Source organism: Drosophila albomicans, chromosome 3, assembly GCF_009650485.2.
Source record: "Drosophila albomicans strain 15112-1751.03 chromosome 3, ASM965048v2, whole genome shotgun sequence".
NCBI classification, from domain to species: Eukaryota; Metazoa; Arthropoda; class Insecta; order Diptera; family Drosophilidae; genus Drosophila; species Drosophila albomicans.
In genome coordinates this window covers 11,263,430-11,279,869 of record NC_047629.2, presented here as the reverse complement: position 1 = coordinate 11,279,869, position 16,440 = coordinate 11,263,430, and the positions used below count along the sequence as shown (strand labels likewise).

The following is a 16,440-nucleotide window of genomic DNA, read 5'->3' as shown; positions in this document are numbered from 1 at the left end:
AACTCTATATTTATATATATGCAACTTATCTACGTACACATATACATATATCTATCAATTATGTATTGCCTGCAGACGAACTTTAAGAGCAGCATCAAACAATCTACTTAATATATTATATATTATATACGAATAAGTATATATTACTTGTTAAATAAACAAAAACAAATAGACAAAAACAATATGTATACATTAAAAACGACACAGAGATCTTCTTTTGTTGGCTTTATCGCTTTTGTAAATATATTTACACACACATACACACACACCGACACTTACACGTACATAGTATGTACATTTAATAATATTTCATGTCTTATGAATAGCCCAAGCGTTTACTTAACGATACAGACATACGAGCAACATCATGTTGATTAAAATGATGCTGTTATACGACAGATATATGGACAAGAGAGATTCTGAGAGAGAAAGAGTTTAGCAAAAGTTAATGTGGCACATTTGAATTACGATTATGTTAAACGATGGCGATTCCAATGATTGCAGCGTGTGAGTGAAGTGAGAGAGTTGGCCAGGCGAATGATAAAAGATATTTATATTTGTAAACGTTTATGCTTATATATTTTATATACATATACATATACATTTAATTGTAATTGAATGAAACAAAAAAAACAAATTATAAAAATAAATTAATATAATTTAAACTACCAAAAATCTATGATTGTTTTAATACATTTGATTGTGTTGCATTATTAAAATTGATTTAATGAGATACATTTATTATAGCGACTGTCCCAATGTTTTCTTTCTATTCCATAAAGCCTTAGAAACTAGCCAAAAGGTAGCCAACAAAATTTGAAATAGGTTCGTAGTGTTATAGTAAAATGTGCGAATGCGCTTTTCCAGCGCCTTCTTGAATTCCTTTGCCAATGCTCAGCATAATCGTCATCATCACCATTTCATAATCCTGCGAGTCCCATTCACGGGCAAAAGTTGCCACTGCTGCTGATGAAGAGCACAAACAGCAACTGTGCTACAGTTAGTCAGAAGCATGCTTGAGCCAATGTCCCCTTGGGGTACACGTAAACCGACCGACCCCTCACTTCCCCCCTTCCTACCATCCACCACCGACCACCTACCGCATTCCACCATCCACCCACAGCTGGTTGAGCACAGTTGAACAGTTGTATTCTGCACTTGCCTGTTGGCGGCTCTTTCATTCATATTCATCCTTTTAGTTTTGTGTTGTATTTTTGTTGCTTTTTTTCTGCTGCTATTTCAGCGGCTGCTGCACATACACTTGACGAAATTATCGTAACTTTTCGCTATAAGCAGACTAAGCATTCTTGAAAAAATTACAATGTGGGTGTGTGGGCACACTTTCCCTGTGTAAGCATACGCTTCGTTGGTCACACTGTTTGTCATTTACTTATTCTGTTACTTGTGTTCATTATAAATTCTCTGAGTGTAGAGACACACACACACATATATTGGCATGTATGCATGTATTGTAAGAGTTTTTCTGCTTTTACAGCCAACACCCACACACACATTAGCCGACGCTGGGGCCATTATTGAGCGTGTTGCTGAGGATGCTCGCCATGTTGCCCAACAAACACAAATTCCAGCACAAAGCAAAAGATAACAGCTTTGACACAGTCTCACACACACGCGAACCTCAATACATACACTCGCACACGCACGCACACAGCGATGTTCACACAGCTTCCTGACTGGTCAGAACCGAGTAACGAGAGAGAACCACGAGCCGAGGCTCGTTTTACTGAGAGCAACACTGCGAGAGAGAGGATGAGCGTTGTGCTCTCGCTCTCGTTTAGAATGTACCGTTAAGGTATATGCTTGAAGCTTTTCAGTGTCAGTCCCGGACGAGATTTAGCAACGTGCGCTTGGCTTCATCATCAGCTCTCCAGCTGACAACGAACGTGCAACTCGCGACGTGGAAAACCACAAAAAAAAAATAATATTAAAAGATAAATTTGCGATAAAGTTCACTATAATTATTGTTATTAACAAAACAACAAGCAGTTCGAACTGCAGCGTTATTGTTGTGTAAACGAGAAGCAAGCATTTGGTTTCAAACGCGCATTGCGAATAGGAAAATCGCGTTGTATATTTGTATCTATAACACAAAAGCATAAATTTGATTACAATGTTAAGCGCAGGCTGATTGTAAAAACTTTGGGGCAGCACACACGCGAAGCGCGTCAGAGCGTTGACGGCGGCGTCGACGTCAGCATCGGCGTTGACGCAGCGCCTCTCATTGTGTATAATAAAATTTGCAAAAAAAAAGCGGAATGAATTGAAGCCAAGCAAACGACGTTGACGTTGATGCTAACGCTAACGCTAACGCCAGCGTTGACGGAGACGCTAAGGCTGATGCCAGTAAAAATGTGCGCGCACAATACAAAAAATTACAAAGCATACTTTTGGGAGCGGCAAATGGCCAAAATCAACAGCGGCAACATCAGCAGTAGCAGCAGCCTTAGCAGCAGCGACAGCAGCCAGCTCAAAGAACAACAATTTGAACGCTTCAACTGATGCTGAGCGTGCACAAATAAGCTAAACAGTGGGGGAGTCGCACATACCCACAGTAACGAAGAGACGGAGAGAGAGAGAGAGCGCGCGTAAAAGAGAGCTTGCGCCGCAAAACGAATCCATGTAAGTGGTGAAAACAGTGAGAGGCAGAGATGTGTGCGTGCGTGTAAATGCGTGTGTGAGTGTCTGTGTGTGTGTGCGTATCATTGCCAATTGCTGTTGCTGTTGCTTTTTCCAGTGCTCTCGTTTTGATTAAGCTTGCGAGTAGGTCGTCTGTCGGCTCGGGTCGGTGGGGCGCGGCAAGTGTTCGCAATATGCTAAGAGTTGGACTGCCTCGGTCATAAGGTGTAACCAGCAGCAGCATCAGCAGTCAGCAGCAGCAGCAGCAACAACAGCAGCGGCAGCCGTTGTGCCCATCACAAGCAGCAGCTGCGGGCAGCAATTCAATTTCCGCAAACAAGCAAAGGCCAGCGCCGAGAGCCAGCAATTAAACTCGCGCAAAGAAATTAACATAAAAGCTAAGCAGCAACGCACAAAAGTAGGCAGCTATGTAGTTGGTTTCATGCTTTTTTCCTCTTGCTGAAAGTAAAGATCCCGGCGGATTGTCTGCATGTGTATGTGTGTGTGTGTGTGCGTGTACGTGCGGGGTGTGTTAGTGAGTGTGTGTGACAGCGACAGCAAAAGCGCCCGCATTAAGCGCCCAAAAATTGTACATAAAAATGTAGATAAAATTAAGGCAGCTGCTGATGAGCTGATCAGACTTGCATATGTAACATGTAACATATAACGTATATCTGAGTTCCCACGCATACACACACATAAACACACAGATACGCAAATGTGCGCTTATTTGTGTATGTGTCAGTCATAAAAATAGCGTAATAAATTGGCAAATGAAATTCCGCGCGTAGCCGCAGGTTGCTTGTGTCCTGTGTGTGTCCATGGAGTAGAGCAGAGTGGAGAGTGAATTTTTTCGCTTCACATAACAAATCCATAAATCCTTTTTTTACGGGCGCGGCAGGCAATTCGATTATTTGCCAAGAATCGACGCTAACAAATTTGAATCAATCGCTAAGCCGACAGTTGACCAAGAATGCCTTTGCTACTATTAGCTGGTTGGCACTTGGCACTTGGCTCTTGTCTCTGTTCCGTTGGCCTTGCTCAACATAAGCTGACGTGGCCAAGGGTTTGGCACTAGCTCTTCGCTCTTAGGACACTTGCACCCTTAACGCCCTCAACAACAACGACAACAACAACAGCGACAACGACAACATCAACCTCACCCACTCACCCTTGGAGTAGCGGCAGCAACTACTTATTATATTACATTTGCCCCTTTTTTGTGTTTTGCTTTTATTTATTTATTTTTTTTTTTTTTTGGTCAAAACATGCTATATATACTACAGCGATTACTGTTGTTATGGCCAATTTCCTTCGTCTCTCCCCAGCGTTGATTTATGCGTATGTTTGTGCCAGACAGCAATTGAGATAAATATTCACTTTTTTGATTGATTTATTAACTTGGCGCGCGCGTTTAATTGGCCACCCTGCGATTTCATATAATCTCCACCTCAACCTCAACCCAAAGCACAAGCTCACAACATAAACTCAACTCGTACTCGGTCACCATTTAAATGAAATTCATTTCAATCCCACTGATTTGACAGGCATTTAAATGGCGAAAAGTTAAGCACTTGTCAAATATACTCAAATGAACTCAAGAATACTCAGGTTAGGTTAGGAGAATGCCTAATTCTATATGTTATAAGAATGTCTGTCTCACATTCTGACTGCCTCGTTACCTCGATGCTTGCTTGCTGAATTGTTCCCTTGTTACATGTTATTAAAATTGTTACGCCATTGCATACTTGCTAAATACTTTCTCTGTCACATTTTTGCAAGCATGGCTTACATTAGGCACTCTCATTATAACGAAAAGTTTATCACATGCTCCCAACACCGAACAAATATTTTTGTTCAAAAAGTTTCTTTAATTCCATTCCCACACACTTTGCCATATTAAATTGTTGTGCAAATTTCGAATTCGGCTCCAAGGACAGCTTTGTGTTGGGGTCCGCTTTGTTGAAATTCTTATCCCACGATTCTTACGGTCTACTGATCATTAATAATTCTACAAAGTACTTCCCCACCTCTCTATAGTATGTTCAGTATATTGCTTAGTAAGTCAAGGTATGTTTAGTATACCAAAGTAAAGGATTTCGAAAAATCTCACTTTGTTTTCTTTGCCGTTTGCTTTGCCGTATTTCAGTATATGGTTCAGTGATTTTCCATCTACCTATGTTTAGTATATTGTTAAAAATAGTATATCAACGTATGTTTAGTATATCAAAAATAAAGTAAAACCTCCAAAAACATCCCTTTGTTTTCTCAATTCCTTCAACAGTTCGCTTTTCCTTGCCGTATTTCAGTATATTGTTCAGTTGTTCTTCATTTATCTATGATATATTTAGAATATTGCTCAGTATATGAAAGAATATTTAGTATATCAAAAGTAAGTAAGGGTTTCCAAAAATATTCCTTTGTTTTCTCAATTCCTTCAAGAGTTTGCTTTGCTGTGGCGTCTATAAATGATTTATTTCAGACAAACAAATAGAATCCTCATTTTTATTGTATTTAAATGATTGTTTTATTAGTTAGATTGTTGCGCATTAAAAGTGTTGACAAGACAACGATACTCAAACGCTTTAATAAAGCGCCTAATTCAAATAGATTTGCCGGAGCTAAGAACTGTTTTATTTGCTTAGTATTTTATTGCACTAAAAGCTTTCCATTGTCAGTTAATTCGTTTATTTATAGCATTTATTGTGCACATTTAATCAGACCAGAGCGTAAAATCCCGTAATTCAATTAAAAACTTATGTTTTGTGTGCGTTTTGTATTTTCCATTTTCCATTTTCTTTTCATCATACGCTCGTATTTTGAGTTTGCTAGTTGCATGCTTAAAGCCTTTTGACACATTTGTGATGCGGATGCGGATGGCAAAAGCGTAACCTAACACACGGACAATGAAAGTATTGAGAGGAGAGATTCATTCGGTTGGATGCTGTCAATGCTGTTGGGAACAATAGGGAAACAACTGCCAATGTGGACCCAATGTGGATCAATCATGACGCATATCAAGTCATATTCATCAGTGGCAGTGAGACAGTTGAAAAACCGCACAGTCCTACGATGCGTATGTGTAACTTATTAAAAAACTTTCCAAATCGAAACACAATGCACGCTAAACACACACGCAGCGACACTTCTATTCTCTGCTCGGCATACATATACATATGTATGTATAGTATATGTATATACTGAATATGTGTGTAGCCAATGACAACATCAATAGTTTTGAAAAGTGTCAGAGGAAGCCGCCTTGAACATTTCCGTGCCAAAGTGTCCAGGGGCGTTGTTGCGATGTGTTGAGGTTGGAGGAGAGGGAATGGAGGGAAGGGAAGAGGCGTCTCGAGAAGCTGAAAACTGCTTCGTCGCCAAGCAAGCTCCTTTTCCACTGTCTGTTGCATGTTAGCCGATTGTTGGCACAATACCAGCAACAGCAACAGAAACAGCAACAGCAACCATAACAAGAAATATGTAGCTAAGCGTGGGCGTGGTGTGTGTTTATCTGCAACTGTGCGACAGCAAAGGAAACGCATGCAAGCAGTTTTTCATTTACATTTACATTTACATTTACATTTACATTTTCATTAAAACAAATCAGACTGAAAATGTCATTTGAAAAAAGGACAAAGCGATGTGGCCGCAGGCGACTTCTGTGTGTGTGAGTTTGGTTGAGTGTGTTTGAGTGTATCTTCATCTAGCTGTGAGAGTGTTCGTGCTTGTGGGGTAGTTGAAGAGCTGGCAAAGGCAGGCGATAGCTCATAATTCTCAGCTTTTATTTTGCCTCTTTGCAGGACCACTGCGAAAATGCACGCGAACATGGCGTCAGCGCTGCGTGGGTGCAACGAGGATAAGAATCAGCATCAGATTCAGCTTCAGCGACAGATTCAGCATCAGCATCACCAACAACAGCAGAAGCAGCAGCAGCAGCAGCCAGAAACAAGTTGGCATTTAAAAGTCACAATTTAAAAGGAACAATCAAACCGCAAAGCAGACACAAAATACCAAAGAAAGCAAAACAAAAGAAAACGAAACGAAACGAAATACCGTAAAAAACAGAAATTTTTATAAAGCTAATTAAAGAATATCAATCATACGCCATGGAGCCCGTTATGAGCTTGGCATTGGCTGCCCATGGCCCGCCCAGCATACTGGAGCCGTTGTTTAAAACCGTCACTACGAGCACAACCACAACAACGACCACCACAGCTGCACCGACGAGCAGCAGCAGCAGCAGCCCCACATTGAGCCCCACCACTGGCAGTACGCTGCTGACGGCAATCCTAGAGAATCTGACGTCGACAGCGGCCAGCGGTCTTTATGATCCGTATGGCAATCAGACGAACAGCACGCTGGGATTTGAGACGAAGGGGCCGAGGTACTCGCTGGCCTCGATGGTGGTAATGGGTTTCGTAGCGGCGATTCTGAGCACGTTGACAGTTGCTGGCAATGTTATGGTGATGATCTCGTTCAAGATCGACAAGCAGCTACAGACGATAAGCAATTACTTCCTCTTCTCGCTGGCCATAGCGGACTTTGCGATTGGCGCCATTTCGATGCCGCTCTTTGCGGTGACCACAATACTGGGCTATTGGCCACTGGGGCCGCATGTCTGCGACACTTGGCTGGCCCTCGACTATTTGGCTTCGAATGCCTCCGTGTTGAACCTGTTGATAATCAGTTTCGATCGATACTTTAGTGTCACACGGCCGCTGACCTATCGCGCCAAGCGCACGACCAACAAAGCGGCTGTGATGATTGGTGCCGCATGGGGCATCAGTTTGTTGCTGTGGCCGCCCTGGATCTACAGTTGGCCCTACATTGAGGGCAAGCGTACGGTGCCGAAGGACGAGTGTTACATTCAGTTCATTGAGACAAATCATTATATTACATTTGGCACTGCGATTGCCGCATTCTATTTTCCTGTGACGATCATGTGCTTTCTCTACTTTCGCATTTGGCGCGAGACGAAGAAGCGGCAAAAGGATTTGCCCAATCTGCAGGCGGGCAAAAAGGATTCAAGCAAACGTTCCAACAGCAGGTGACTTTTCTCGTTAAAATATACGTTATAACTAGGTATGGCAAAGCAATTTCATAAGTCGGTTATTAAGCTCAATTTAAACAATTCAATAATTAATCAAATAATTTGACAGTTAGCGATTATGATTCTAATCGATTATTCAAATGATTTTCACACAAAAATCTTTGATATTTTTGAATGGAAATGTAATGTAAAATGTTAACAATAATAATTTACAAAATAATATTCATATTATATTATTATATTTGCAATCGCTTTCTATCGCTTTTCTATCGAAACCAATTTCTCGATACCCTTAAGTTTATAAGAAACAAAAAATAATCGATTATTGTGTATCGCGCCATCACTAGTTATAACTATAGCATACTTTTTAGCGCAAAAATGTATTAATTTGATTTATTGTTGCTGCAGTGATGAGAACACAGTGGTCAATCACACTGCTGGTGGCTTGCTAGCCTTTGCCCAGCTGGGAGGTAATGATCACGATACCTGGCGGCGTCCACGCTCCGAGAGCTCGGCGGATGCGGAAAGCGTTTACATGACCAACATGGTCATCGATTCGGGCTATCATGGCATGCATTCCCGCAAGTCAAGCGTAAGTTATCAGATTCGATTTCTAACTCAACTGTAACTTCTTCAATCCTTCCTTAAACAGATCAAGAGCACGAACACAATCAAAAAGTCATACTCATGTCTTGGCAGTGTGAAGGAGTGGTGTATTGCGTGGTGGCATTCGGGACGCGAGGACTCCGATGACTTTGCCTACGAGCCGGAGGAGCCATCTGATTTAGGGTATGCAACACCAGTAACAATTGAAACTCCTTTACAAAGCTCCGTCTCCAGGTAGTACAAAAACAAAACAGCTATTTTTAATTGTCTAATTGCGAGTACTGTAAAAACCGCACTACGGCACACGCACGTTCCCTTAAAACACATTCGCATCTCGAATTCACTGCCTCGAGTTCCTCTATCGATGCACCGAATACACGAGTATCGAGCACTGTACTGACACTGTAAATGCAATTTTACCTGCCATTGCACAAATTCCTTATCTTGCACTTGCACAACCAATCGATGACTACTCACAGTGCACTTCAAAAGTATTCACATCCCACACTACATATGGTTTTACAGCTGAATGCGTCAGGAAAGTCGTTTAATCTTTACTACATTGGTGGCACATTTCATTTCTAGCATTCTTTCTTATTGAGTTTGTTAATTAATTACTTTGTTACAATGAAAACCTAGTGATAATTGTTAGATTCACCTTCTTTTAATGTGTGAAAGAAACTAGTGAAAGGGAAATAGGAAGTCAATAAAATTTGCAATTTGAAATAACATTCAGTAAAAACATATTAAAAATTTTAACTTATTCTGGCATTTCAGAAATATTTATTTTTTGATAGAAACCAATATATTTCATTCTAAGATTCTTTATACCGACACAAAACTTTTTTTTATAATTTTTTATTTTTTTTTATTAAATATTTACCCCTACTCTTGAAACTTCAACCAAATATCATATTTGGAAATTGTTATTTTTGACAAGGTCCCTTAGTTTTGTTTAATAGATGTCTCTTAAAATGTTTAAAGCGACTAAACAAAAAAATTCATTTTTATTTCGTTTTCAACTCAAATTCGTATAACGATTATCACAAAGAATAGTACAAAATGATAAATTTTGTTTGTATTATTTTTGTGTAAAAATTGCAGTCTCCCTATGCATATAAAACACAAAAATAGCAGTAACAGAATCGTATATGAATGTGATACGCACGCTAGAATAGTTAGACCAATTTATTCATTTGCAGTCAGAAAAAAAATAAAACCACGACTTTAACAAAACTTTTTAAGGAATAACAAACGCGCATAACAAGTTCATGTGCGTATGCATAATGCAAAAGACTAAATCCCAACAACAACCACATCTATGTGGCTAGCTAGTTAGAAAGCAAATCCGAAAGAGTGTGAGAGCTCTCTATTATTCTCACATGTACACCGATTTGCATATTGTTGTTTTGAATGCGTAAATTCAATAAAATGTGGTTGTAAAATCGCGTTTAGAGTGCGTTTGCAGAACTTTTTTTATTTTGCTGTGAAGGAATCAACTTCCTAGGATTTAACGTGTATATTATAGTTTAGTAACCAGTCAACAGTTAGGGCCAATAACATGATTTTGAATTCACAATGTTTTGTTTTTCATAAAATTTCAGTTTTATTTTAGTTACAATTCTAATTTTGTAAATAAACTATTTTGATTTTCGGAATTTATAAGCTATTCAGTTTGTGACTTTCACCACAAGCTCATTTAAAATTTATAGTATTACAACCAATCGCTAAATTTATTTGGTTTTCAATACTGGTTGCACTCAAATGATTAATTTTTGATGAACATAAATGCGCCCGAAAAATTTCGACTGTAATTCCGCAGTTGTATGTAAATCAATTTTTCTGTTTGAGTTTGTCTGTGTTTGTGTGTGAATGTTAAAGGGCAGTTTGCAACCGCTGCTCCTTTTTGTTGTTTTGATTGTTGTGGTTGTGACTGTGGCTGTGGCTGTGGCTGTCCCTGTGGTAGCCTGTCAACTGTAAGGCCTGTCAATGTCGAGCACCTGAAGCGGAATGCAAAAACAGAGCGAATACTTAAGCGCAACATGCCTTTGTGTCCTTTTGTCGTCCACAGATGCACCTCGATGAACGTTATGCGGGATAACTACTCGATGGGCGGCAGTGTCAGTGGAGTGAGGCCACCGAGCATAATGCTGGCGGATGTGTCGCCGACACCGATGCGTCCGCCACTCAATTCCATTTCGCAAATGCAGGAGATGAATGCGGTCGGCAATGGCAGCGGTGTTGGGGGCGGTGGCGGTGGCAACGGGAACGGGAACGTCAACGCCAATGCCAATGGGATAGGCAATGTGCACAGCAACCTGAACAGCAACGTCAATGGCAACGTCAACATTAATATCAGCATCAATGGCAGCAACAATGTCAATCCCGCTGTCGGCGGCAATAGCAGCAACATCAACATGAACAACGGAGGCGCCACCGCGGTGGGCTGCAACAATCCCAATCTGAGCTCGTTGCGCGACTCGCGTACGCTGCCCGTGGACAACCGCATCGCTTCGCGCTCCGTCAGCCAGGACTCTGTCTATACAATACTCATTAGACTGCCGCCAGATGGAACCAGTGGCTCCCACAGCAGCAACACGGCTCAAGGTGGCGGCGGAGTTGGGAATGTCGCCAGCCACGCGGACTGCGCGCCATCCATCAAGATGATACACGAGGATGTCTCGAGTGTGGGCGTGGCTGGCAGCGGTGTCGGTGGCGTGGGGGGCGGTGGCATGGTTACAACAGCGCCACCGCCAACGAGGCGACCTTTGCCCTCCCGCGACTCGGAATTCAGTTTACCACTGGGAAGGCGAATGTCGCATGCACCGCAGGATGTGCGACTGCTCAACGCCAAGGTTATACCCAAGCAGTTGGGCAAGGCGGGTGCGCAGCATGCGTTGCTGAATGCTCGGAATGCAGCGAAGAAGAAGAAAAAGTCGCAGGAAAAGCGCCAGGAATCGAAAGCGGCCAAAACACTGTCGGCCATTCTGCTGAGCTTCATCATCACGTGGACGCCGTACAACATTCTGGTGCTGATCAAACCGTTGACCACCTGCTCGGACTGCATTCCCACCGAGCTGTGGGACTTCTTCTACGCCCTGTGCTACATCAACTCGACCATCAATCCCATGTGCTATGCCCTGTGCAACGCCTCGTTTCGTCGCACCTACATTCGTATTCTCACCTGCAAGTGGCACACTCGCAATCGCGAGGGCATGGTCAGGGGCGTCTACAACTAGGTTACACGATACTCTGCATCCGCATTCGCATCCGCATCGGGACAACCGTGTTCCAGGAATAACCTCAGTTCATACTAGTTGCAATAAATGTTGTGTGCAAAATATGCAAAATTGTTAGCGAAAGGCAAATACCGAAAACCGAAACCGAAACTATGTAGACTTAGGTAAACACTTCGACAAGCAGTACTGATTTTTGATGTCTAGCCCCCAAATATATTAATATACCTAAAATAAGTATGTAAAGTACACATAGTGAAATTACAATTTGTGATGGCTGCCGATTTAAGTTAATTTCAAATATGTCTAAACTCAACGAAACCACATACATTGGAAAGCTTTGTTATTGCACTGGACAAAATACTCGTAGAATCAGATTTGCTACAATCAAAATCTTTCACAAAGAATTCCAGTACTTCGAAATCGTCTTCCAACTTGAACATCTTGTGAGATGCAAATTCTGTTCCATGTTCCCAACCTCAATGTTAATAATCAAAATGATGCTTGTGTCTTAAATTACTGATACCCTACTTTCCTTGTTCTACCCCTTTTCCATATAATTGGCATTTGGATAATTGAATAAGCAGCCATCACAAGATTGTGGTTGAAGCAAACTCACAATAAGTATGGGAATCCATTTTGTTAGTCGTTTACTTTTAGGTAGGCACGTGCTCCATGCAACATGAATTTAATACAAATATAAAGGATTACGATTTGGAATACATTATATAAATCTATTATATTAAATTATATTATATTATATTATATTACATTATACATAATGCAAGTACACCTATTATTAAGCCTAAGTTGTTGGCATACGCATAAAAACCAAAAAAAAAAAAAAAAAAAGAAACCAAAAAAACAAAAACAAAATGAAAAACCAAACCCGAAAAAGGAAAAGCTTTAATACAGTTCAAACTACAAATATTATGTTAAGGGGTGATTTGCCAATGGATCTGTAGAGCCAAGTTCTCTTGGGTTGGTTATCTTGTAAAATGCAGACCATCATATTGGGGGCAAATGTGATTGTAAGAGTATTGCTCGATTTGAATTTGAGTTTTGGATTTATTTTGTACGTTCGTGAGCCACATCCAGACTTCAATTTTAAAATACCAAATGAGCGAGAACCGTGAAGGAACGTGAACGTAACGCAAAGGTAAACTGAACATCAAATATGTTATGTTATGAGTAAGCTAAGCATAATTCTAGTACTGCTGGAGAGAAAAATATGAAAAGTATTTGTATGAGTATTACTTAAGAACGTAACCCACCATAGTTCAAATACTAAGAACAAAACTTTTATAACTGTTGATTAAAACTTTATATGAAATGAAAAACAAAACAAAAAAATACTTAAAGCAAAAGATAACGAAGAGAAGAAAACAAAATACGAACTAAGGTTACGAATATGCCAGTTAACTAAAAGCAATAGAAAATCAGGCGAGTCTCGCTGGCATAAAAAGAAAACGGGCAGTCGATGGGATATCAGAGAGCATTACTATTGCAGAGATCGTGTTGAAGCCATAACAGTAGATAGTATTATTTAGGAATAGAGTTATTCCGTTTGGGGGAGGATTCTTCATAGGAAACTACATCGACTGCCCAATCCTGGCATATCTGATGCCCTCTAATACCAAAAGCAAAACAAGCAACACCAATCAATACTACACAGTATGAACAACTAGACATGGTAATTTAATACAAGTTTTCCAAAGTGCACAAAAACGAACTTCAACAAAAACAACAACAACAAAAACAACAACAGTAAAGAGCAATTTGCGAACATATTTAAAGCATATGAGAAATAAAATACATAGAATACTAAGTATATAAGCAGAAGGACACACCAATACATATTAACGATACATACTATAGATGATATGAGAAACTTAATGAAACCGAAACAAACATTTTTATCAATATGTAGTTAAACAATTAACGGATTACGGATACAACAAACTGATGCTAAAGCATCTAAAGCTGAAATCAAAAGAAAAAGCATCGTTTATATAGTCCCAAAATGGCACACCTCAAATGCTATATATACATGCATACATATATACAAACATATAGATAACAAATATATACAAACATGCATAGATTTATATCGCATACAAGTAAAAGTTCAACAAAGTAAAGCAAACTAAAAGTAATAATTAATAAACAAATGAAAAGAGAAAGAACAAACCAAAAGACATGATTTACAACCACGCACACATCCAAAATGAAAATGAAGAACAGAAAACCGAAAAATATATCTCTTCAAATGTCGAAACAAACCGAAACTTAACTACATACGAGTAAATAGTATAATGTTACATATATAGACCATGAGACAGTTTAACCACATTGGATTGGATTGATTCCACATCCGAATTGAAAAGCAGAACGCACTTGGCATATTGATGAAGAAATGAGATTTATTGCATACAATCTAATTGTTTGGATATATACTTTGCTATAATGTAATAACACTACTATAACTACCACTAACAAAAATACAAATAATAATACAAATAAAAATAATAATGATATAAATCATAATAATAATAATCATATGTGAATAAAAACTAACAATAAAACAATGTGAATGAAAAAAACCTCATGCGAATTTTGTGGATGGGGTTTACAATTGGTCTTTGACCTTTTTATATCTGCTACCCATTGATCTTGTGTCCACAGGGAATGTTTATGACAGGCAACATGGAAACTATCTTTGGAACCTAAAGTATATATTATATATGCTTTAAGTATATATGGTATATTCTTTGTTATGCCTTTTCCATTTGTCCTCATGAACACGTAGTTCTCAGAGATTAAGTGTAAGATAGTTAAGAGGTATAGTTTTATATTTGAAGTCAGATGCCTTAAATTTTTTCTATCTCCTTTCTGACGTGTCTGTTGGATGCATTATACCAAATAATCCTTTTGGTATTTAAATATTCTTTCGGTATATTAATTTGTGTCTGTATCAATTACAGGTAAGGACTTACGAACAGGTGGACGAATGACGATTTCAATGTGGGTTCGCACATTTTGGCTCTAACAACTTTAATGAATTAAAAAATGAAGAATGAATATTATGTTTCTTACTATATAGAAAAAGTATGATGCGTTATTTAAAGCTTTTTCGTTTAATGGCAATCTTTGTGATCAAAGTGTGTAGTTTAGTTTTATCCAAATCTTTAGACTGACGCTATTCAAGTGTAGATTAGCGTACAAATCTGAATCTGTAAAATGAATATGAGTATTTTAATTTGTACGCAATATAAGTGATTGAAACATTTTGCAAATAAGTTCTTAGAACTACAAATAAGTATATTCCTGTTCTATTTCAGCGTATCCTGCTGTTCTTCCTCCCCATCAGATAATTCGCCGTGTGCACGCATCAGAGCTTGTGTGTTCTTTTGTATGGTCTCGATTTTCTGTTGCATCAACTCCTGGCGTCGCTGTTCGGCTTTCTGCTGTTTGTCCTCCAGTTCCAGAAGGGTGAGCGGCTCTGCCTCAGCGGCCTGTTGCATGAGTTGCTGCAGCCGCTTGGGCGGCTGGCGAAGTGTGTCATTTAATTGGTCGGGGGCACTGGTTGTGTCATCGAGGGGAATGGTGAATGCCTCTGAGGCCGCTGTGTGATGAGTTGTGAGTCAACATAATAAGGAATAAGGAAGGAAAGGGATAACAACTAATTGGCCATTGCTACTTACGGTATTCTGCCATTTTGTTATCCTTTTTTTCAGTTGCCGTTGCCGTTGTCGTTGCTTTTGCTGGTGTTCTTCCCGTTGCCGCTTTATTATCGTCGAGTGCTGTCGTGGACTTGGAACTGGAACAGCCCATGCTCAGGTGCAGCAGCTCAGGCGCAAGGCATTACGTTAAAACTTCCGTTGTGTTGGGTTCGAGTCTCGGATTTTAGGCTTTTGGTCTCGTGACTTTTAAGCGGAATCAGTTGAGCGCGCTAATGTTAATGCTAATGCGATTTCCTGCTGCGCAGTGTTGCTGCTACTTCAACGTCCGCAGCAGTGATTCCTTCAAACGCTGTGTGGCAATTCAATTTCCGTTCCCAGCCAACTGACAGTCGACTCATTAGACGCAGCTTGAGACAGCTTTAAATGCCTCATTAATATTGATTTTGTGTCTTGCTGTGTTTGATATTGTGCAGGATATATTCAGGAGACACACTTCTAACTGACGAGGCGTCGCAAATAGAACTGAAACTGAAATTGCAATGCAAAGTTTGGCGGGAGTCATTAATAATAATCGTTGGGTAGCTGGTCTGGACACCTGACCTGTGTCCCCCTTCGCAGGATCAATACTCATATGTATATTGTTGTATTGTTATTTTAATTCGCATATGAATGCACTGGAAAATATTCATTCGCATACAGAAAAAATAATTATTTAAAAAATTAAGTATTTTCAGCATGATTCTGGGTCTGATATCTGGGATTAAAGTTGTTACACTAATAAAACAAACATAAAGTACTCGATTTAAGCTTCAAATTGGTTCAATCAATGAACTTTTCTGTTATAATATTTGATTTCAGAGTTATTGGTCATAGATCAGTAAGTAAAGCTGTCGCGAATTATTCTTCATTTGGCGTTCAAGGTCCCGGGTTCAAATGATGCGCAATTCAGTGATAGATAAATAATAAAAACCTTTTTTTTTTCTTTTTTAAAAGAATAAATTTTAGTATTAAACTTAAAACCCGAAATGAGAATTTAGTAAATTCTTGTTTTTAATAAATCCGGAACTAGCAAGATATTGACATTCTCTTAATTCGGCGTATGAAGTAACTTTGTCGTGTTTGTACCACACTTTAATAGAGTATATAAAATACGTTTATACATTTAATAACCTACACACCAATTAGAGTTACACAGCAGACTTTTCCAAAAGAAAATATATTTCCGTGT

The 16,440-nt window shown here is 39.5% G+C and overlaps 2 protein-coding genes across 7 annotated transcripts; one reads left to right on the top strand and one right to left on the bottom strand.

The window, feature by feature from the left end:
* Positions 1–1,675: 1,675 nt before the first annotated feature.
* LOC117570881 (muscarinic acetylcholine receptor DM1) lies at positions 1,676–14,110 on the top strand. 6 transcript variants are annotated; one of them, XM_034252772.2, is made up of 5 exons: positions 1,676–2,640; positions 6,438–7,684; positions 8,096–8,279; positions 8,340–8,527; positions 10,365–14,110. In XM_034252772.2, the coding sequence occupies exons 2-5, from the start codon at positions 6,744–6,746 to the stop codon at positions 11,530–11,532; spliced, it is 2,481 nt and encodes an 826-aa protein (XP_034108663.1). In that variant the 5' UTR covers positions 1,676–2,640; positions 6,438–6,743; the 3' UTR covers positions 11,533–14,110. The 6 variants fall into 6 exon arrangements, with proteins under 6 accessions (XP_034108663.1, XP_051860519.1, XP_034108665.1 ...); XM_052004559.1 differs by having other exon boundaries at positions 6,416–7,684; XM_034252774.2 differs by having other exon boundaries at positions 1,678–2,640; positions 8,340–8,476; positions 10,365–14,109.
* Positions 14,111–14,526: 416 nt separating this feature from the next.
* LOC117569530 (uncharacterized) lies at positions 14,527–15,710 on the bottom strand. Its single transcript, XM_034250733.2, has 2 exons — positions 15,234–15,710; positions 14,527–15,154 (listed from the first exon to the last, which is right to left on the bottom strand). Exons 1-2 carry the CDS (start codon positions 15,361–15,363, stop codon positions 14,862–14,864), a joined length of 423 nt encoding a protein of 140 aa, XP_034106624.1. The 5' UTR covers positions 15,364–15,710; the 3' UTR covers positions 14,527–14,861.
* Between the last annotated feature and the right edge of the window lie 730 nt (positions 15,711–16,440).

Bases quoted from the DNA above. Each gene is read 5' to 3' on its own strand.
- LOC117569530 (XM_034250733.2), bottom strand. From the start codon at position 15,363: ATGGGCTGTTCCAGTTCCAAGTCCACGACAGCACTCGACGATAATAAA. The intron at 15,155-15,233 runs GTAAGTAGCAAT...CTCATCACACAG, and splicing joins TAACAAAATGGCAGAATACC to CGGCCTCAGAGGCATTCACC.
- LOC117570881 (XM_034252772.2), top strand. From the start codon at position 6,744: ATGGAGCCCGTTATGAGCTTGGCATTGGCTGCCCATGGCCCGCCCAGC. The intron at 8,280-8,339 runs GTAAGTTATCAG...TTCCTTAAACAG, and splicing joins TGCATTCCCGCAAGTCAAGC to ATCAAGAGCACGAACACAAT. The intron at 8,528-10,364 runs GTAGTACAAAAA...TGTCGTCCACAG, and splicing joins TTACAAAGCTCCGTCTCCAG to ATGCACCTCGATGAACGTTA.